The 17986-nt window shown below is 42.0% G+C and overlaps 1 protein-coding gene and 1 pseudogene across 2 annotated transcripts in view; both read left to right on the top strand.

The window, feature by feature from the left end:
• The first annotated feature begins 2184 nt into the window (after positions 1-2184).
• On the top strand, positions 2185-2730 carry LOC308525398 (ferritin light chain-like; annotated as a pseudogene). Its single transcript has one exon. The product of its transcript is annotated as a ferritin light chain-like (transcript).
• A 2162-nt stretch (positions 2731-4892) lies between these two features.
• The window catches only part of ANO5 (anoctamin 5), a gene marked incomplete at its 5' end in the record, with an annotated part of 74638 nt that continues 61544 nt past the window's right edge, over positions 4893-17986 (top strand). The window contains 2 exons of the mRNA XM_081098631.1: positions 4893-5388; positions 12059-12105. Coding sequence (XP_080954757.1) covers positions 4893-5388; positions 12059-12105 — 543 coding nt within the window. The remainder of the gene's footprint in view (positions 5389-12058; positions 12106-17986) is intronic.

Below are 17986 nucleotides of genomic sequence, written 5' to 3'. Positions count from 1 at the left end.
GAGGTAAGAATTATTTTCTTTGTTTTATAAGTAAGAAAACTGGGGCTCAGAAAGGGGTAAGAGTCTTATCAAATACCACATGGATTAAGAAGAGAGCTTAAACTTGAAATCAGTTCCATCAAACCCCAAACCAACATATTTATCCATAAACAATATTGCCTGATGGGAAGGAAGAAAACAAACTACCAGGCTATCATAGGAAACAAAGAGGAAGGTGATGAAGTGCAACTGTAGGAAATTATGCATTGTGGCTTCCAGCTATATGAAATCATTTTCAATAACTGAGTGAGACATTTCCAAAGAAGAACTGACAGAAAACTGGAAATTTAGAGCAATTACTAAAAATATTGAGCAAAATCAAAGCTGATTTTAGTTTGCATTTTGCAAAGCTCTATGGTGATTAAGAACATGAATGAACCAAGGAGTCAGGCTCTTCTGGCTCCAAGCTCTTGCTCTGTCTTTTCATAGCTATGCAGTTCTGGGCAGTTAACCAGTTTAGCCTCAGTTTCCTAAATGATTTAACATACACAACTATGATAAAGTTTAATGTATTAATTAGTTACAGTAAGAGATTAATAGCCCTAGCTGGTTTGGCTCAGTGGGTAGAGCCTCGGCCTGCAGACTGAAGGGTCCTGGGTTGGACTCCAGTCAAGGGCACATGTCCAGGTTGCAGGCTCGATCCCCAGTAGTGGGTGTGCAGGAGGCGGCCAATGAATGATTCTCTCTAATTACTGATGTTTCTATCTCTCTCTCCCTCTCTCTTCCTTTCTGAAATCAATATATATATATATATATATATATATATATATATAGAGAGAGAGAGAGAGAGAGAGAGAGAGATGAACAACTAATAATAAAATTGAATAATTTTAATAATATACTATAATAAAGTTGTGTGGTCTCCTGTCTCAAAATATCTTACTTTAACCATCCTTTACATGTCACTTGCTGAAGTCTTTATAGCAGGGGGTGGGAACTACTGGCCCACAGGCTGTAGAAGGCCCGAGAAATCATTTGGTCGAGGCATTAGGGGTGAGTGACTTAAATGTTCGACCGAATATAGCAGGCTATTTTTCGAGTTGATCATTTTGTATGGCCCTCGAATGATGTTACAAATATCCCAATGGCCCTTGGCAGAGAAAACGGTGTCCTACCTCTCCCTTGTAGGCTCACTGCTTTCTGCCACAACACATACCATCAATCAGAACACGCTTTCTGTTCATGTCTTCCCCTCACACATGCAATGCCTTTTCCATTTGAACTAAGGCACTTACCACGCACTGTGGCCATAGCTTTTGCAGACTGAGGTGCGACAGTAAAGCTAGCATTAATGCATTAATTTCTTTTTCCTTCTCCACAATTTCATGGATAGATTTTTTTTTCTTACCACCCATAGTAACCTCAGCATACATTTTTCCTTTCTTTCATTGTTATGTCCAGAACTTATACCTTTTCACTTAAAGGAACCACTTTCAGGCTTCTCTTTAGCATAATCAATTGCCAGCATCACTCATCTTGAGCTTTGAGGACATTATTAAGTAAAATAAGGTGGCTAACGTAAGCACTGCCATACCATGAGCGTCCACCTGATAACTAAGAGAGCTGCTGAGTGACAGGCAGGCTCCCGTGGGGTAATTCACGTGGCCACAATTTATGTGGCTGCAATTCACGTGGCTGCAATTCACACTGAGTGAGAGTGAGTGCAGAGGGTGCGAGATTTCATCATGCTACTCAGAACAGCCTGCAATTTAAAACTTAGTAACTGTTTATTTCTGAAAATTTCCATTTCATATTTTTGGACCTTGGTTGACAGAGGATAATTGAAACTGGGGGAAGCAAAACTGCAGACAAACAGGGGCCTGCTGTACTTAACCCTGTGTTCAATTACATTAAGAGAACATGTATTCATTATTTAGAGCACATTCTCAAAATGTATAGCTGAAGATTGGGTCTAAAGAGGTGGGGTATAGAGTGCCCTCGGCGGCGGTCCCAGATCTGTCTCTTGCTTCAACAATGTTTGGACGGAACAGACCCAGGGACACCCCTTCTTCCAGCCTCCGACCACCCTCCTGTGTCTTATCCAGTCACCACCTTCAGAACCACCTCCGGGACCAGCCAATACACTGGTGTGTGTTTTGTTTTGTTTGTTGTTTTCCTACCTTAACTCCTTATTGGTGAACAACCATGAGCTCCCAAATTCGTTAGAGTTACTCCACTGAGGTGGAAGCTGTGGTCAACCACCTGGCCAACTTGCATCTGCGGGCCTCCTACGCCTACCTCTCTCTGGGCTTCTATTTCGACCATGATGATGTGGCTCCCGAGGGCGAGGGCCACTTCTTCTGCGAGTTGGCAGAGAAGAAGCTTGAGGGCATGAGCATCCCTTAAAGTTGCAAAACACGTGAGGTGGCCTCCTTCTCTTCCAGGACTTGCTGAGCCTTCCCAAGATGAGTGCGCAAAACTCAGGCCGCCACAGAAGCCACCCTGGCCTTGGCGAGGAACCTGAACCAGGCCCTTTTGGAGCTGCAGGCCCTGGGTTCTACCCCCGCAGACCCTCAGCCCTGTGACTTCCTGGAGAACCACTTCCTGGATGAGGAGGTGAAACTCATCAAGAAGATGGGCAACTACCTGACTAACCAACCACAGGCTGGCTGGGCCGGGCTGGGCGAGTATCTCTTCCAAAGGCTCACTCTCAAGCACAACAGGGAGCCCTTGGAGCCCAGAGGTCTTTGAAGGCCCCTCTGTACTCCCCTGGTGTCTGGCTTTTACCTGAGCCTCTCCCCAAAACTACTATCCATTCTTTTAACCACCCTGAAGCCCTCTCCCATGCAATGGACCAAATGAAACAATAAAGCTTTTTGCAGGAAAAAAAAAAAAAAGAGGCAGGGGTGTAGTGATGGGGCACATAAAAATATCCTAAAATTATAAATGGATGAGCAATATAAAATATTACAGTGATAAGGCTATAGAGAAAATTTATCAACTAAGATACAGAGCTTTATCTGAAGAACACAGGAAGCCTTCAATATTTTGTTAACAATGTTTACAGAAAGTTGATAAAATTTCAGCCAATTCAGCATCAAAATATTCCATTTAATTTTGTGCAAAACCAAGAGCATTAAATGTCTTCTCATATGTCACTTCAAATATGGTGCAGAATCAAGAAATATAAAACTTATAATTATAAAACAATAGAAAAACAATTAAATAAATATTTTTATTTAATCTATATAAAGCAAAGATTGCACTCATTTGTTGAATCACAATATGCACAGTGCCTAGTGGAAGAACATGAAACATACAGGAAGAACATAAAACAAATACAGGAAGACCGTGAAACAAATCATGTTGTAAACGTGTTATTAGAATTAAACAATGATTAGTAATCAAGAGGTAAAACCAAACACTTCGCATCCTAACTAGGAATTTATTGTAATTACATGTAAGTCTATTGGCTGACTCACATTTCAAACACAATTCCAGAATGTATCAAGTAAGGAATTGCTTGTCTCAAATTACGTGACTGATATATTCCTAGAGGTTTAAGAGTATAGATAGAAAGATATAGAAAAAAAAACAAAAGATGATTTCCAGTTCTACAGTTAACCATGACCTTCACCAAAACACTTTTCTCTAGGCTTTTTTCCTCATCTGTAAATGGTAATTCTTAGTTCTAAAAAGTCATAGAAAGGGGAGGGAGGAATAGAATAGCATAAAAGGAAGGAAGGAAGGAAGGAAGGAAGGAAGGAAGGAAGGAAGGAAGGAAGGGAGGGAAGGAAGGAGGGAGGGAGGGAGGGAGGGAGGGATGAAGGGCGGGCAAGTCTTCTTTGGTTATCTCCTTGTTCTTAAATCATTCCATCCCTGCCCCAAACTCAAAGTCAAGCAATCCTGCATACTCTCAAAGCCCGCCATCTCATATCTCCACTTCATCCTGAGTTCATCATCGCTCATGCATTTTTCACCCAGTAGAGTCTAAGTAGAGTCTGAGTAGACAGTCATTCTTCATATCTCCTAATTATTGGGGAGCTGGCAGCTGTTATGATCTCAACAACATAGAAGGAATTCAGAGGAGCCTGTGCAGAGTGGGAAGCTGAAGTGCTCAAGGCACTGAGACCCTTTGAGGCGGGGCAGGGCTCAAAGTGATATGGCCTAGTTTTGATAGCGGCTAAACTTTTAACACATGATGCCCGTGCACTCCACACTGTACTCACAACATCCCTAGGAAGTGGGTACTGCTACCCATCTCCTTTTAAGATAGGGAAGCTTATAGAAACTTGGCCAATGCCACCCAATTTTTAGGAGCAGAGGTTGAATTCGAACTCAGGACCAAAAAAAAATGTATGACATGCCCCCAACCTTATTGGACAAGAGAGTTGGTTGCAGGTGCAGGAAACTGGCCCTGCTGAGAAGCAAAGTTCATACCCGAGCGCGGGGCAGGCTGGAGGGGGCTGCTAGAATCCTGGCCTTAAGGGGAGGGTCCCCTTAAGAAAGGGGGGCTTTTTCTCACCCGACAAAAAATAAGTCCCCAACTGGGAGGGGGCTCCCCGCGAGTGCCGCCGCTGAGGGCGAGGGCTGGGCAGATGGCAGAGGAGAAGGACAAAAGGCAGAGGGAGCAGCCGGCGGGCCGGTCGGGAACCGAGCAGGAGGGTTGGGAGCGAGTGCTGTTTGCGACGCCCGGGGAGTCCTGGTCGTGGACCCGCCCGTCGGAATGGGACGAGCCGAGCCTGTCGAGCGCGGAGCTGTGGGCCCAGGGAAGCCAAGAGGCGGCGGGCCCCGGGGAGGGAGGGGCAGAGACTGACCCCGGGGAGGCGGCGGGGCAGACGCGGAGAGCCTCGGACGGTCGGGGCGGAGAGGAGGGGGCGGGCGCCCCGCCTGCGCGGCCGGGGGGCGGGGAGATGGCGGAGGCTGGGCTGGAGGCCGCGGGAAGCAGCGAGGGTTCCGCACCGCAGCGGGGGAGCGGGAGTGGGGAGGACCCGGGGGAGCCCGAGAGCGAGGCGGCGGAGCAGGGCGGCCGGGAGGACGGCTCGTTCTGGGAGCAGTACTGGGAGGGGGCCCGGCAGCGCTACCGGGAGCGGGCGGCGAGGCACAAGTCCGGCAGCGTCCGGGAGGGCGAGTGGCGGCACCCCGTGGAGAAGAAGGCCAAGCTCTCGGAGATCGTGGGGCCTGAGGAGTCCCTGGCGGGGTCGCTCTGGGACAGCCAGACCCTCCGCGAGCGGAAGAGGGAGACCGTGGCGGGTGAGTCCGCGGAGCAGCAGTTCCGGCGGCCCAAGTTCAAATTCAGTATCCATTCCTCGAAGGCCGGCCATCTCCCTTCGGACACCTCGTTCAGCATCATTAACGAGCTGGCGAAGATGGGCGACCCCGAGGTCCTGGAAATGGTAAAGGAGGAAGGTAGGAGCCGGCCGAGGGGCGCGGGAGGAGGGTTGGGGGGCTGCAAAGACCCTGCCCTGGGTGGGTGGGCGCCCCATGATTTTCTCCGGCTCCTACAAGCCTAGACCTAGTTCCCGTGACCCCCTGTGGTTCCAAGATCACCTTCCCTTTGCACCTCTGTGCGCCCAGGAGCCCGGGGGAAATGCTGGGAGGCGAGGTGAGCGCGCCAGGCGTGTGAGCTTAGGTGCCCAGGCACCCAGAACAGAGCCATTGCTTAGGGTGCATGACCTCGGATGCTTCTATGGGTGCTTTTTTAAAAAATATATCTTTATTGATTTCAGAGAGGAAGGGAGAGGAAAGAGGGATAGAAACAGCAGTGGTGAGAGAGAATCATTGATTGGCTGCCTCCTGCACATTCCCCCACCGGGGATAAAGTCTGCGTGATGTGCCCTTGGTTGGAATCGAACCTGAGACCCTTCAGTCCGCAGGCTGACGCTCTATCCACTGAGCCAAACCAGCCAGGGCTGTGTGGGTGCTTTTGTCTCTATTCACCGATGGCTGCTGGAGCTGTGAGATCCTGGTTAATTGTGGGAGAGGCAGGCCCTGAGGGTGGAGATTCTTAAGCATGCACTTAGAGCACCGCTGTACCACCAGCTCTCATTGAATCTTCAGTGGAGAAATTATTTGCTCATTGTTTGCTAAGGCCTTTGCGCAGACCCATACTCTGTGGGTCTGTTTTACCTTGGTACACACCTTTTTCTAAAAAGTCACCTATTTTCTGGGACTATCTCCAATGATGCTAAGTTCCCTTGATAACAGTCTGTTTTCTTGTCTTGTTTAGTGTTAGATCTAGACATGGACACAATCCTTTTAAGTAATAAGAGATCTATGTGGTCTTACTAGGTAGTCTTCAAAGGCACCAAGAAATGGAACATGTTATTGCATCTTCCTCCTCCACTTTCTTAACAGTTTTATTGGTACAATGTATACACTATAAAAGTCATCCATTTAAAGTATGCAATTCAATGGTGTTTGGCATATTTACAGAGTTGTGCAATCATCACCATAATCTAAGTTTAGAACATTTTCATCACCTCAAATAGAATCCTCTTAGTAGTCACTCCCCATCACTCGCCTTCCTCTTATTCTGTACTCCCAGCCTATCGGCAGCCACACATTTATTTACTATAAATGTATATAGCAAACATAATCTATAATAACAAAAGTGTAAAGTGCTAATTAGACAGGATGTCCTTTCGGACGAACCTTCTAGATGAAGAGGGGGCTGCGAGGGAAGCTGGGGTCCCGGGTGCCAGAAGGAAGCCGGTGCTGGCAGCCAGGGGAAGGAAGACCTACTCTTGCATGAATTGCAACTGTGATCATGTAAACAGACTCATATGATATGTGGTTGTTTATAACTGGCTTCTTTTTCTTATCTTAATGATGTTGAAGTTCACCCATGTTGTAACCTATATCAGTGCATTATTCCTTTTTATTACCCAAATAATATTCCACATTTTATTCATTCATCAGTTGGTGAACATTTAAGTGGTTTTCACTTTTTTTTTTTTTTTGCTATCATGAATAATGCTCTTATGAATGTTTATGTACAATGTTTTGTGTGACATTCTTTTTATTTTTTCGGTTATATACCTAGGAGTGGAATTGCTGGGTCATGTAGTAGCTCTATAGTGTAAATTTTGAGAAACTACCCAACTATTCCAAGTGTCTGCATCATTTTATAATCCCACTAGCAATCTAATTGTTCCACACACTGGTACTCACTAACATTTTTGTTATCTGTCTTAGCTATCACCAGTCTAGTGTGTGTCGAGTGGTATCTTAATGTGGTTTTGATTTGCATTATTTTCAGTGATTAATGTGTCAAATATCTTTTCCAGTGCTTACTAGCCACTCATATATCTTCTTTGGAGAAATGTCTATTCAAATTCTTTGCCATTTAAACATTTAGTTATTTGTCATTTTATTATTGCATTGTAAAAGTTCTTTACATATTCTGTATATATGATTTTCAAATATTTTCTCTAATTCTGTGTGAAGCAACTACTCCCTTTTTAAGTCAAAAATAATTTAAGGATAGAGGGAAATAAAACAATTGAAAACTTTTAGCTTTGACTAATGGCTTTGCTAAATGATGCAATATATTTATTTGTTAGGGAAAATGATTGGTGTTTAGCAATGCAAAAGAAATCAAATGACTTTCGAATGTATAAAATTGGGGGTTCCTACCTACCAGTATATTTATTTTTTAAATGTATAAAATAATAAATAAATTAGAGATCCCTATATTTATTGAATGATTTTCTCCTTTGCAGAGAATTACTTTTTGTTGTAATTCCAGTAATTCGAAGGTCTTAATAGATATTTTTTAGCTTGAAGCATTCAGTAATTCCTTATAATCAGTCCTTCTGAAGTAAAGCTATGAGAAAGTACAACAATATGTCCTTCATTGAAGGAGTGGAGGAAAAATGTGAAGTATATAACTATATGTAATTTAAAAAATCAATATGGCATTGCAGAGATTGACCATTATTATCTTTCCGATATTAGAAGTGTGATCTACTTTAGCCTCAGGATAACTTTGCTACTAGAATGTCATGGTGCAGCTTGACTCTGCCCCAGGAAGGTTTTAGAACTTTTCCAAAAAGAATTTCAGTTTTCCTTTTCTTTCTTTTTTTTTTGGGGGGGGGGGGCAAAGGCCGTTGTAATATATTTATATTTCCTCTCATTGTGATTGAAGCTTTGCCTCCAATTTGGGTGGAGATAGAAGAGGATATTGATATGAAATACCATATACAGTTGATGGTTGATTCTGATGACTGCGCCTGCCCAAATTCCTGTTGGCTGTTTTGTTTATAAATCCAGAATCCAAGTACAGGAGTGTAGTGTGAATTGGTGAGGTCCAGGCCACTCGAATGACACTTATTTTTCTAAATGTTTTTCAATATGCCAATTATCTTGCTGCGTTGACTTTACTTCCCATTCTTAAAGACCGCTGTTATTACTAGGGTTGTATGAAAAGTGCATTTCAGTGAGGATGTATTTTAAAATTTTTAAATTACAGTTTACATTCAATATTATTTTGTATTAGTTTTAGGTTTACAGCATAGTGGTTAGACAGTCATATATTTTACAAAGTGTTCCCCCTGATATTTCCAATACTTGGCACCATACATAGTTATTACAATATTATTGACTATATTTTCTTTATATCCCCATGACCATTTTGTAACCACCAATCTATATTTCTCAATCCCTTCACCTTTTTCACTCAGTCCCCTAACCTCCCTTGCTTCTGGCAACCATAAGTTTGTCCTCTGTAGCGATGAGTCTTCTGTTTGGTTTGTTCATTTAGTTTGTTCTTTAGATTCCACATATAAGTGAATCATACGATAGTTGTCTTTGTCTGATTTATTCACTTAGCAAAATACCCTCTAAGTCCATCCATGTTTTCGCAAATGGCAAGATGTCATTCTTTATTGTGGCTCAGTAATATTCCATTGTATATATGTACCCACATTTTTATCTACTCGTCTCTTGATGGGCACTTTGGTTGCTTCTGTAATGTGGCTATCATAGATAGTGCTACAATGAACATAAGGGTGCATGCGTTCTTTCAAATCAGTGTGTGTTTTTTTGATATATACCCAGAAGGGGAAACCTGGGTCATAAGGCAGTTCCATTTTTAAATGTTTGAGGAACCTCCATATTGTTTTCCATAGTGGCTGCACCAATCTACATTTCTTCCAACAATGCATGAGGATTCCCTTTTTTTCCACATCCTTGCCAACACTTGTTGGTTTATTTTTTAAAATATATTTGTATTGCTTTCAGAGAAGAGGGAAGTGGGGGAGAGAGAGTGATATCAATGATGGGAGTGAATCATAGATTGGCTGTCTCCTGCACACCCCATACTGGGGATCAAGCCTGTAAACTGGGCATGTGCCTGACCTGGAATGGAACCATGACTTCCTGGTTCAGAGGTGAATGCTCAACCACTGAGCCACACGGACGGGGTGGAAAAGACAGTTTTAAAGTTGAATGTATAGTTGCTTGCATCTTTACAACCATATTAAACATTGTATTTAACCAAACCATCTATCATTTGATAATATGAATATTTGATTGCATATACAGTTGATCCTTGAACAACATGGGTTTGAACTGTGTAGGTTCACTTATGAGTGAATATATTTCAATAAATATTGCCAATGTATTTTCCTTATGATTTTCCTAATATTTTCTTTTTGTTATCTTAATCCTCCTATATACTAAAAGGCTAATATGCAAATTGACCGACGGCAGAATGACTGGTTGCTATGACACACACTGACCACTAGGGGGCAGATGATCAATGGAGGAGCTGTTCCCTGGTGGTCAGTGTGCTTCCACAGGGGGAGTGGAGCGCAGCTCAGCCAGAAGCCAGGCTGACGCTGGCAAGTGCAGTGGCGGTGGTGAGAGCCTCTCCCGCCTCCACGGCAGCACTAAGGATGTCCAACTGACGGCTTAGGCCCGATCCCCTCAGGAATCGGGCCTAAGCCGTCAGTTGGACATCCATTGAGGGCTCCCAGACTGCAAGAGGACGCAGGCCTGGCTGAGGAACACCCCCCCTCATGCACCGGGCCTCTAGTACAAAATATGTGTTAATCAACTGTGACAGGCTTTCTGTCAGCAGTAGGTTATTAGTAGTTAAATTTTTGAAGAGTCAAAAGTTATACAAAGACTTTTGGCTATGGGGGGTGGGTGTCAGTGCCTTTAATCCCTGCGTGGATCAAGTGTATTTTTATTTAACGCAGCTGGAAGGAGTGTAAACTGAGAAGATCATTTGGTAAATGCAGGTGCTATTTTTGGACTCTGGGTTTGGTGGAGTGTGTATTCTTAGTAATGTGCTTTCAGCAAAAACTTAGAGCTCAGTCTTTGGACTGACTTTACTTTTAACTCATATTTTATGATGCTTCACAATGATATAAGCCCTTTATGTCTCTGGTTTCTAGCACATTAGAAAGAACATAGTCATTTCCATTCATTTTAGAGGCAGTTGGAAGAATAACAAAAAGCTGATTGAGAGTTGTTGGGTTCAAATCCTGACTCTTCAGATAGGCCTCCGTTTTGTCAGGGGTTTGGTGATCATGCATAGTTATTACATTCTATACTTTGTGAGTTGGTGTGGAAGTGTGTCTGGGTCTATGGCATGTGCGAATACCTGACTGTGTGTGTGTGTGTGAGCACTATGTGTAAGAAGGAGCATATAGGCTGAGGTAATACACCTTTCCTCTTTAATCTTTGTGTTCCATCTGGCTCTCAGGTAGCTTTCAGTCAGTGGAGGGAAGAGTAATTGGGATAGGTGCCAGAGAGGACTACATTCAGGTGCTATGGGAGAGGTAGGAGGCTAATCCAGGGGACAGATGAGGAAGTTTCTGGCAAGGCCTGAAAGGAACATATCAAAACTGTTATAATGTGGAAAATTAGCAAGAGTTAGCCTAGTCCAGTGGTCGGCAAACTGCAGCTCTCAAGCCACATGTGGCTCTTTGGCCCCTTGAGTGTGGCTCTTCCATAAATACCACGTGCGGGCGTGCATGTACAGTGCGATTGACACATCGTGGCCCATGTGTAGAAGTTGGTATTTTGTGGAAGAGCCACACTCAAGGGGCCAAAGAGCCGCATGTGGCTCGCGAGTCGCAGTTTGCTGACCACTGGCCTAGTTGAAAGTAGTTGTTAGTTCTAGGGAAAGAAAGCAGCAAGCTAAAAGGTGAAAGCAAAGCATAAGGTAGAACTACTAGGGATAGGAGATAGCCTGGAGGAAAAATATCATCTCTTTTCTACATTCTCAACTAAACAAATTGCATCAAGTTCCAATAGCAGTTTGAAAATATTTTTATTTATTTTAAATACAGCAAAAATAACTAGAGAAAGGAGGTGCTTGAAAAACTTTCTCTTTTAAAAAATAGAATTTTAAAATACTTTGTGTCAACTGATGGTCTTTAGTACCATCAACAGGAATCCTCAGTTTGGGTGCAGTGAAGAAGGAAACTTTATTCAGTGTAAACAGTTTGTGATACACCAGTGATAACAGAGAATCCTTGACCGGCTGTCTACTGAACCCCCCACACTGGGGTCCAAGCCTGCAACCCAGGCATGTGCCCTGACCATGAACTGAAACATGACCTCTTTCATAGGTCAATGCTCAACCAGTGAGCCACACTGGCCGGGCTTATGTTGTATTCTTAAGTTGCTTATTTGCAACCAACTTGGGTCCACTCCAGGAAAATATGCTGATAGAATATTAAATCTCACATAGTGAGAACTAAGAGATAGCAATGGACATCCCTATAGGATATTTTCCTCTCAGCAGTTTTGTGCCTATGTATTTAATAACTGCATTTGTCAGAGTTAAGTTTATTTCTTGGTAGGTGCCATTATATCCTACATATCAGTATTTGGTGTTTTTCTCCTAGATTATACACAGTTTGGGGCACTGATTTGTTTTGGAGGCTGTTTTGAACAACTTAGCTCCAGGAATATTTGGGGCATTTTTCTTTCAGTATTTTTTTCTTTGAACTTTTTGTTTGATTTTTGAATTCTTGTTTTCTCTATATGCAAACTCTTAACATATTCTGATCAATTGGCCATTTCACATGTGTTTTTTTTTCCCCTTTCTTATTTAATTTAGGAAGAAGACTCAATAGGCAAGCAGACTTTGATTTAGGAATGAGTGAGGTAAGTTAAATATATACTAGCTGCCTATAAGTCAGAATGAAAAACTAAGACTAGGTTAGAAACGTACTTTATATGAATACCTTGGGTCTTTGTCCTTCAGCTCTTTACTCATACTACATTCTTTCTATTTTGTCCTCTAACCTAGTCATTTTTTTTATTAAGTAAAGCAAATACCATGTTTCATGAAGATTTATTATTGGGTCTTTCTAGATGTTGTAAGGGAGTAAACACAAGCTTGGATGTGTTTTCAGGATCCCTATGAAATAAACTCAGAATGCTAAGACTTGCTATGCTATATAATAGTACTTGGCTTAACACTTTGATAGAGTATAATGCAGTTATAATATGTGACAGCTTTTTGTGTTACAATTATTAGTATGTGAATAGTGCTTATTGATGACTATGCCAAGGTTCCAGTAATTCAACCTGAGTTAAGTAATCATATTAAATAAAATAATAAATAATAAAATTGAGAACCAAGATGGCGACATAGGTTAACGCCGGAGTTTGCTGCTTTGAACAACTACTTCAAAAGTGAAACTAAAAGACGGAACGGACATCACCCAAAACCACTGGAAAGCTGGCTGAGTGGAAGTCCTACAACTAGGAGGAAAGAGAAACTCATACGGACACTCAGAGGAGGCGCAGTGCTGAAGTCAAATTCTGAGGTGCGGAGTGCGCGGAGCGGGCTGGCGGCGGAGGGCGCGGTTGGCGTTTTCAATCGGGAGGGAGTCGCAGACTCTGAGCTCCAGATCCGGGCGAGTCTTTAGGGACCCAGACTCAAACGGGAGAAGCGCGACTGTCTGGTTTCAGTCAGAGCGAGTGCAGCTTTCTCTCCGAGCTTTGCAGTGGGTGCTGGGACTCAGAGAGGCAGAGCCCCTGGGGACAGGACTGAGAGCCACCATAACTGCTCTCTCAGGACCACCCTGTTGATCCTGTGTGACCCGCCCCGCCCAAGCCCTGCACACAGGCATTTGCCGGATAGCCTCAGGCAAACGCCAGATTAGCACCTCCCTAGAGGACAGAAGTTCTCTCACTGCTGACACAGCTGATTCTCATAGCCACTTGGCCTGGAGGTCAAACCCTCCCTGGAATTAGCTACAACAATCAAGATTTATAAGACTGCGAACAAAGACCACTAGGGGGTGCACCAAGGAAGAATAACAAAATGCGGAGACAAAGAAACAGGACAAAATTGTCAATGGAAGATCTAGAGTTCAGAACCACACTTTTAAGGTCTCTCAAGAACTGTTTAGAAGCCGCCGATAAACTTAATGAGATCTACAAGAAAACTAATGAGACCCTCGATGTTATATTGGGGAACCAACTAGAAATTAAGCATACACTGACTGAAATAAAGAATATTATACAGACTCCTGACAGCAGAACAGAGGAGCGCAAGAATCAAGTCAATGATTTGAAATGCGAGGAAGCAAAAAACACCCAACCGGAAAAGCAAAATGAAAAAAGAATCCAAATATGCGAGGATAGTGTAAGGAGCCTCTGGGACAGCTTCAGGCGTACCAACATCAGAATTATAGGGGTGCCAGAAGATGAGAGAGAGCAAGATATTGAAAACCTATTTGAAGAAATAATGACAGAAAACTTCCCTCACCTGGTGAAAGAAATGGACTTACAGGTCCAAGAAGCGCGGAGAACCCCAAACAAAAGGAATCCAAAGAGGACCACACCAAGACACATCATAATTAAAATGCCAAGAGCAAAAGATAAAGAGAGAATCTTAAAAACAGCAAGAGAAAGAAACTCAGTTACCTACAAGGGAATACCCATACGACTGTCAGCTGATTTCTCAACAGAAACTTTGCAGGCCAGAAGGGAGTGGCAAGAAATATTCAAAGTGATGAATACCAAGAACCTACAACCAAGATTACTTTATCCAGCAAAGCTATCATTCAGAATTGAAGGTCAGATAAAGAGCTTCACAGATAAGGAAAAGCTAAAGGAGTTCATCACCACCAAACCAGGATTATATGAAATGCTGAAAGGTATCCTTTAAGAAGAGGAAGAGGAAGAAAAAGGTAAAGATACAAATTATGAACAACAAATATGCATCTATCAACAAGTGAATCTAAGAATCAAGTGAATAAATAATCCGATGAACAGAATGAACTGTTGATTATAATAGAATCAGGGACATAGAAAGGGAATGGACTGACTATTCTTGGGGGGGAAAGGGGTGTGGGAGATGCGGGAAGAGACTGGACAAAAATCGTGCACCTATGGATGAGGACAGTGGGTGGGGAGTGAGGGCGGATGGTGGGGCGGGAACTGGGAGGAGGGGAGTTATGGGGGGGGGGAAGAGGAACAAATGTAATAATCTGAACAATAAAGATTTAATTTAAAAAAAAAATAAAATAAATAATAAAATTAAATGCTACTTGTAAAAATACAGAATTTTCTCAAACAAAAGCCTTATTTTATTTATATAAACTGATCATTAGGATTTCTCATATACAGAATATAAGATACTAACAATTAGGATTTCTCATATACAGAATGTAAGCATTCTGAAGTTACTTCAGACAAAGTAATCTTTCTGGTACATGTCCTTGAATTGAATTAAGGGTGACCAACAAGATAACCAAAAATATATTTCTTTAAAAATAGCTATTTAGGAATGACTGAAATTCTCACCCTGGGAAAGAACGTCTATCAGAGTAGGTTGGCTGTGTGCTAGTTATTAGCAGGATAAACTGGTTGACTAAAGATTCCCAGAAGTTCTGCAATTCCTTTAAAAGTTCAATGACCAAAATGCTGACAGAAACAGAATATGAAAAGTGAAGAGACTATGGAAATCATATAGCCCAGTAATTTTTACAGTGTAATTTGTAGACCACCTGAATAAGAATTATATGAAAAACTCCCTCAAAATGAAAACATTTGGGCCCAACCTCAGATTACTAATCAGGACTCTTCAGGGTCAGGTAAAGAAATCATGATTTTTAAAAAGCACCCAAGTGATTCTTATTGCCATTAAAGTTTGAAAACCACTATCATGAAATAGTCTCCACAACTAAAGGCATATAATGTGACACTAGGACATACTTATTAAGTGAATCAAGACAAGTATCTAGAAAATAAAGGACATGAAAAAATCAGGTCTTCATTTCTTTAGAGCATTCTGAGGAAAGATTTATTTTATAAGATTGAACCAGTTTACGTGATAACAAATATATTGTCATTTTGTTCATATTGGCATAATAACATACTCACAGATTTTTATGTATTTCTCAAGTTAACTGCAGTTACAGTTTACATTCTTGGCTTCTGTGTTTATCTTTCATATTCATATATACTCTAGACTTAAATTTCTATAACAGAAAAATAATTTCTTGTCATATTTATGCTGTTCCTTATCCCTTTGCAAATTTCAAGAGCAATGGATATAGCTTCCTTGCCTTTAATCTCAGATAGGACTTTATTTCAAAAAATTTTGCTCACATTTTTAAGGCTCTACAATTGTTTTGTCAAACTCAGAAAAATTCAACTATAGCATTTTAGTAATATCATATGCCATAGTTGATGGGGTTTTTGTTTTTAGTGTCGCTGAAATTGAACTATTGACTTGTTGACATAGTAAGGATAGTCTGATTTGAAACATTCATACGTTAGCTGATTTACAATATATCCAGCATCACAAAAGACTGTTTTAGGGTTTAACAGTGAAAGGCAGGTACTCTAAAAATGTGTCCCTCCCGCATACTCATCTGCATAGAATCAGTGGAGAACATGTGGGCAGCCTGGACTTTCACTCTTATCCGTAGTAACAAGATGCACAATTCATTTGTGCTGGGTTGTTGTCAGAGATAGCCTGGTGGAAAGCCATGAGTTTCACACAGCGGTTCTCAACCTGTGGGTCGCGAACAATGAAAATACATCCTGCATACCAGATATTTATGTTACGATTCATAACAGTAGCAAAATTATAGTTATGAAGTAGCAACAAAAATAATTTTATGGTTGGGGGTCACCACACATGAGGAACTGTATTAAAGGGTCGTGGCATTAGGAAGGTTGAGAGCCACTGGAGAAGCCATCCCTATACTACTCCCTGCCATGGTGACAGTGGAAGCCATGTAGGGAGCAGTAAGGAGGCATCTTTCCAGACAGGTTGGCATCAGTGAAGGCCTAATGGTAAGACTGAACTTCCACCCTACCCAGTAGTAATGAGAAACCCTTCCACCATTCCACCAGCCCTTCATATCCACAGAGGCTGAGAAAGAAACCTGGAATTCTACCCCCACCAGGTTGTAAGGCATCACTCCACTTACCCCATCCGAGTGGTGTCAGAGAAGACTTAGTAGTAAGTCTTCAGCTTTAGTAAAACAGGAGATTTAAATAAAATCTATAATCTTATAACAACATACCCTAAAAGTTTAGATTTCTATAGAAAAATCCCATAGGATACCAAGAACCAGAAGGACATCAACTTGAATGAGATGAGACAAGCAATAGCTGCCAATGTTGAGGTGACACAGATGTTAGAATTTATCTGATTAATATTTTAAAGCAACTATCATCCAAGTGCTTCAGTGAGCAATTGTGTACATACTTCATACATAAAAAAGTAGAAAGTCTCAGCAAAAATATAACAGAAGTTTTGAAGAAAAACCTATGGTAAATTTGAGAATTGAAAAATAGATAACTGGAATTAGAAAAAGCTCAACAGAAGGTGGAATGGATAGAAGACAGAATCACTGAATTTGGAGATAGAATAGAAATTACCTACTCTAAACAGAAGAGAGGAAAAAATTAAATAAAATGAACAGAGCCTCAGGCACCTATGGGACTATAACAAAAGATCTTGTATTTGTGTTACTGAAAACCCAGGACAGCTGGAAATATCTCAGTTTGTCAAAATACATAAACCTACAGATTCAAGAAGCTGAAGGAACTATAAACAGGATAAACTAAAAGAAATTCACATCAATTGAACTAAAACTGGTTTGGAAAACTAAATATAAAAAAAAATTCTTCAAAGTAAGAAAAAAACACCTTAACTGTAGGGGGAAAGTAATTAAAACTATAGTAGCTTTCTCATCAGAAACCCAAGGAAGTGCTACAATTGTTTTAAGTGGTCAAAAAAGTGCCAATCCAGAATTATATAGCCAATGAATGTACCCTTTGGTATCAACAGAAAATCAAGACATTCTCAAATGAAGGAAGACTAATGAAAACTTTTACCAGCACATCTACCCTAAAAGATTGGCCAAAATAAGTTCTTTAACAGGAATAAATGATAAAATGAATATTGAGACATGGGAAAGGAGGGAAAAAAGCAGGAAGAGTAAAAATATGACTAAATGCAATAGACTTTCTACTCTGAGTTTTCAAAATTATGCTGGACAATTGAAGTAAAAATTTTTAACAATTTCTGATGTTCTCAATGTATACAGAGAAATATCTACACTCTATTGACCGTACCTTCGCTATGCCCAAGCCATGCCCACCAGCCTATCAGAGCGACTATATGTAAATTAACCCAACCAAGATGGCAGCTGGCAGCCACGGAGCTGGAGCAAGCCGGAGGCTTGGTTGCCCCGGCGATGGAGGAAGCCAAGCTTCCCGCCTGGCCTGGCCAGCTGTAGCCTCCACAAAAGGCAACAAAGTTTCAATTATAGAAGCTAAATAAATCCCAGATACCTGCTTCCAGCCAGCCTTCTCTGGGAGCTTGGGTAGCTGGGGGCTGTGGCCAGCCTGCAAACAGGCATCAGCCCCTCACCCAGGATGGCCACACCATCATGGGTGAGGGTCCCTGCTGGGGGGGGGGGGTTGGCCAGCCTGCAAACAGCCATCAACCCTTCACCCAAGCTGGCCAGGCACCCCAGCAGGACCCTCCACCCTGAAGGGGGTGTGGCCA

Source organism: Myotis nattereri, assembly GCF_964212035.1.
Source record: "Myotis nattereri genome assembly, chromosome: 9".
In the NCBI taxonomy this organism is placed as follows: domain Eukaryota; kingdom Metazoa; phylum Chordata; class Mammalia; order Chiroptera; family Vespertilionidae; genus Myotis; species Myotis nattereri.
Note: the sequence above shows the minus strand (reverse complement) of the source record. Positions and strands in the feature narration are given on the sequence as shown.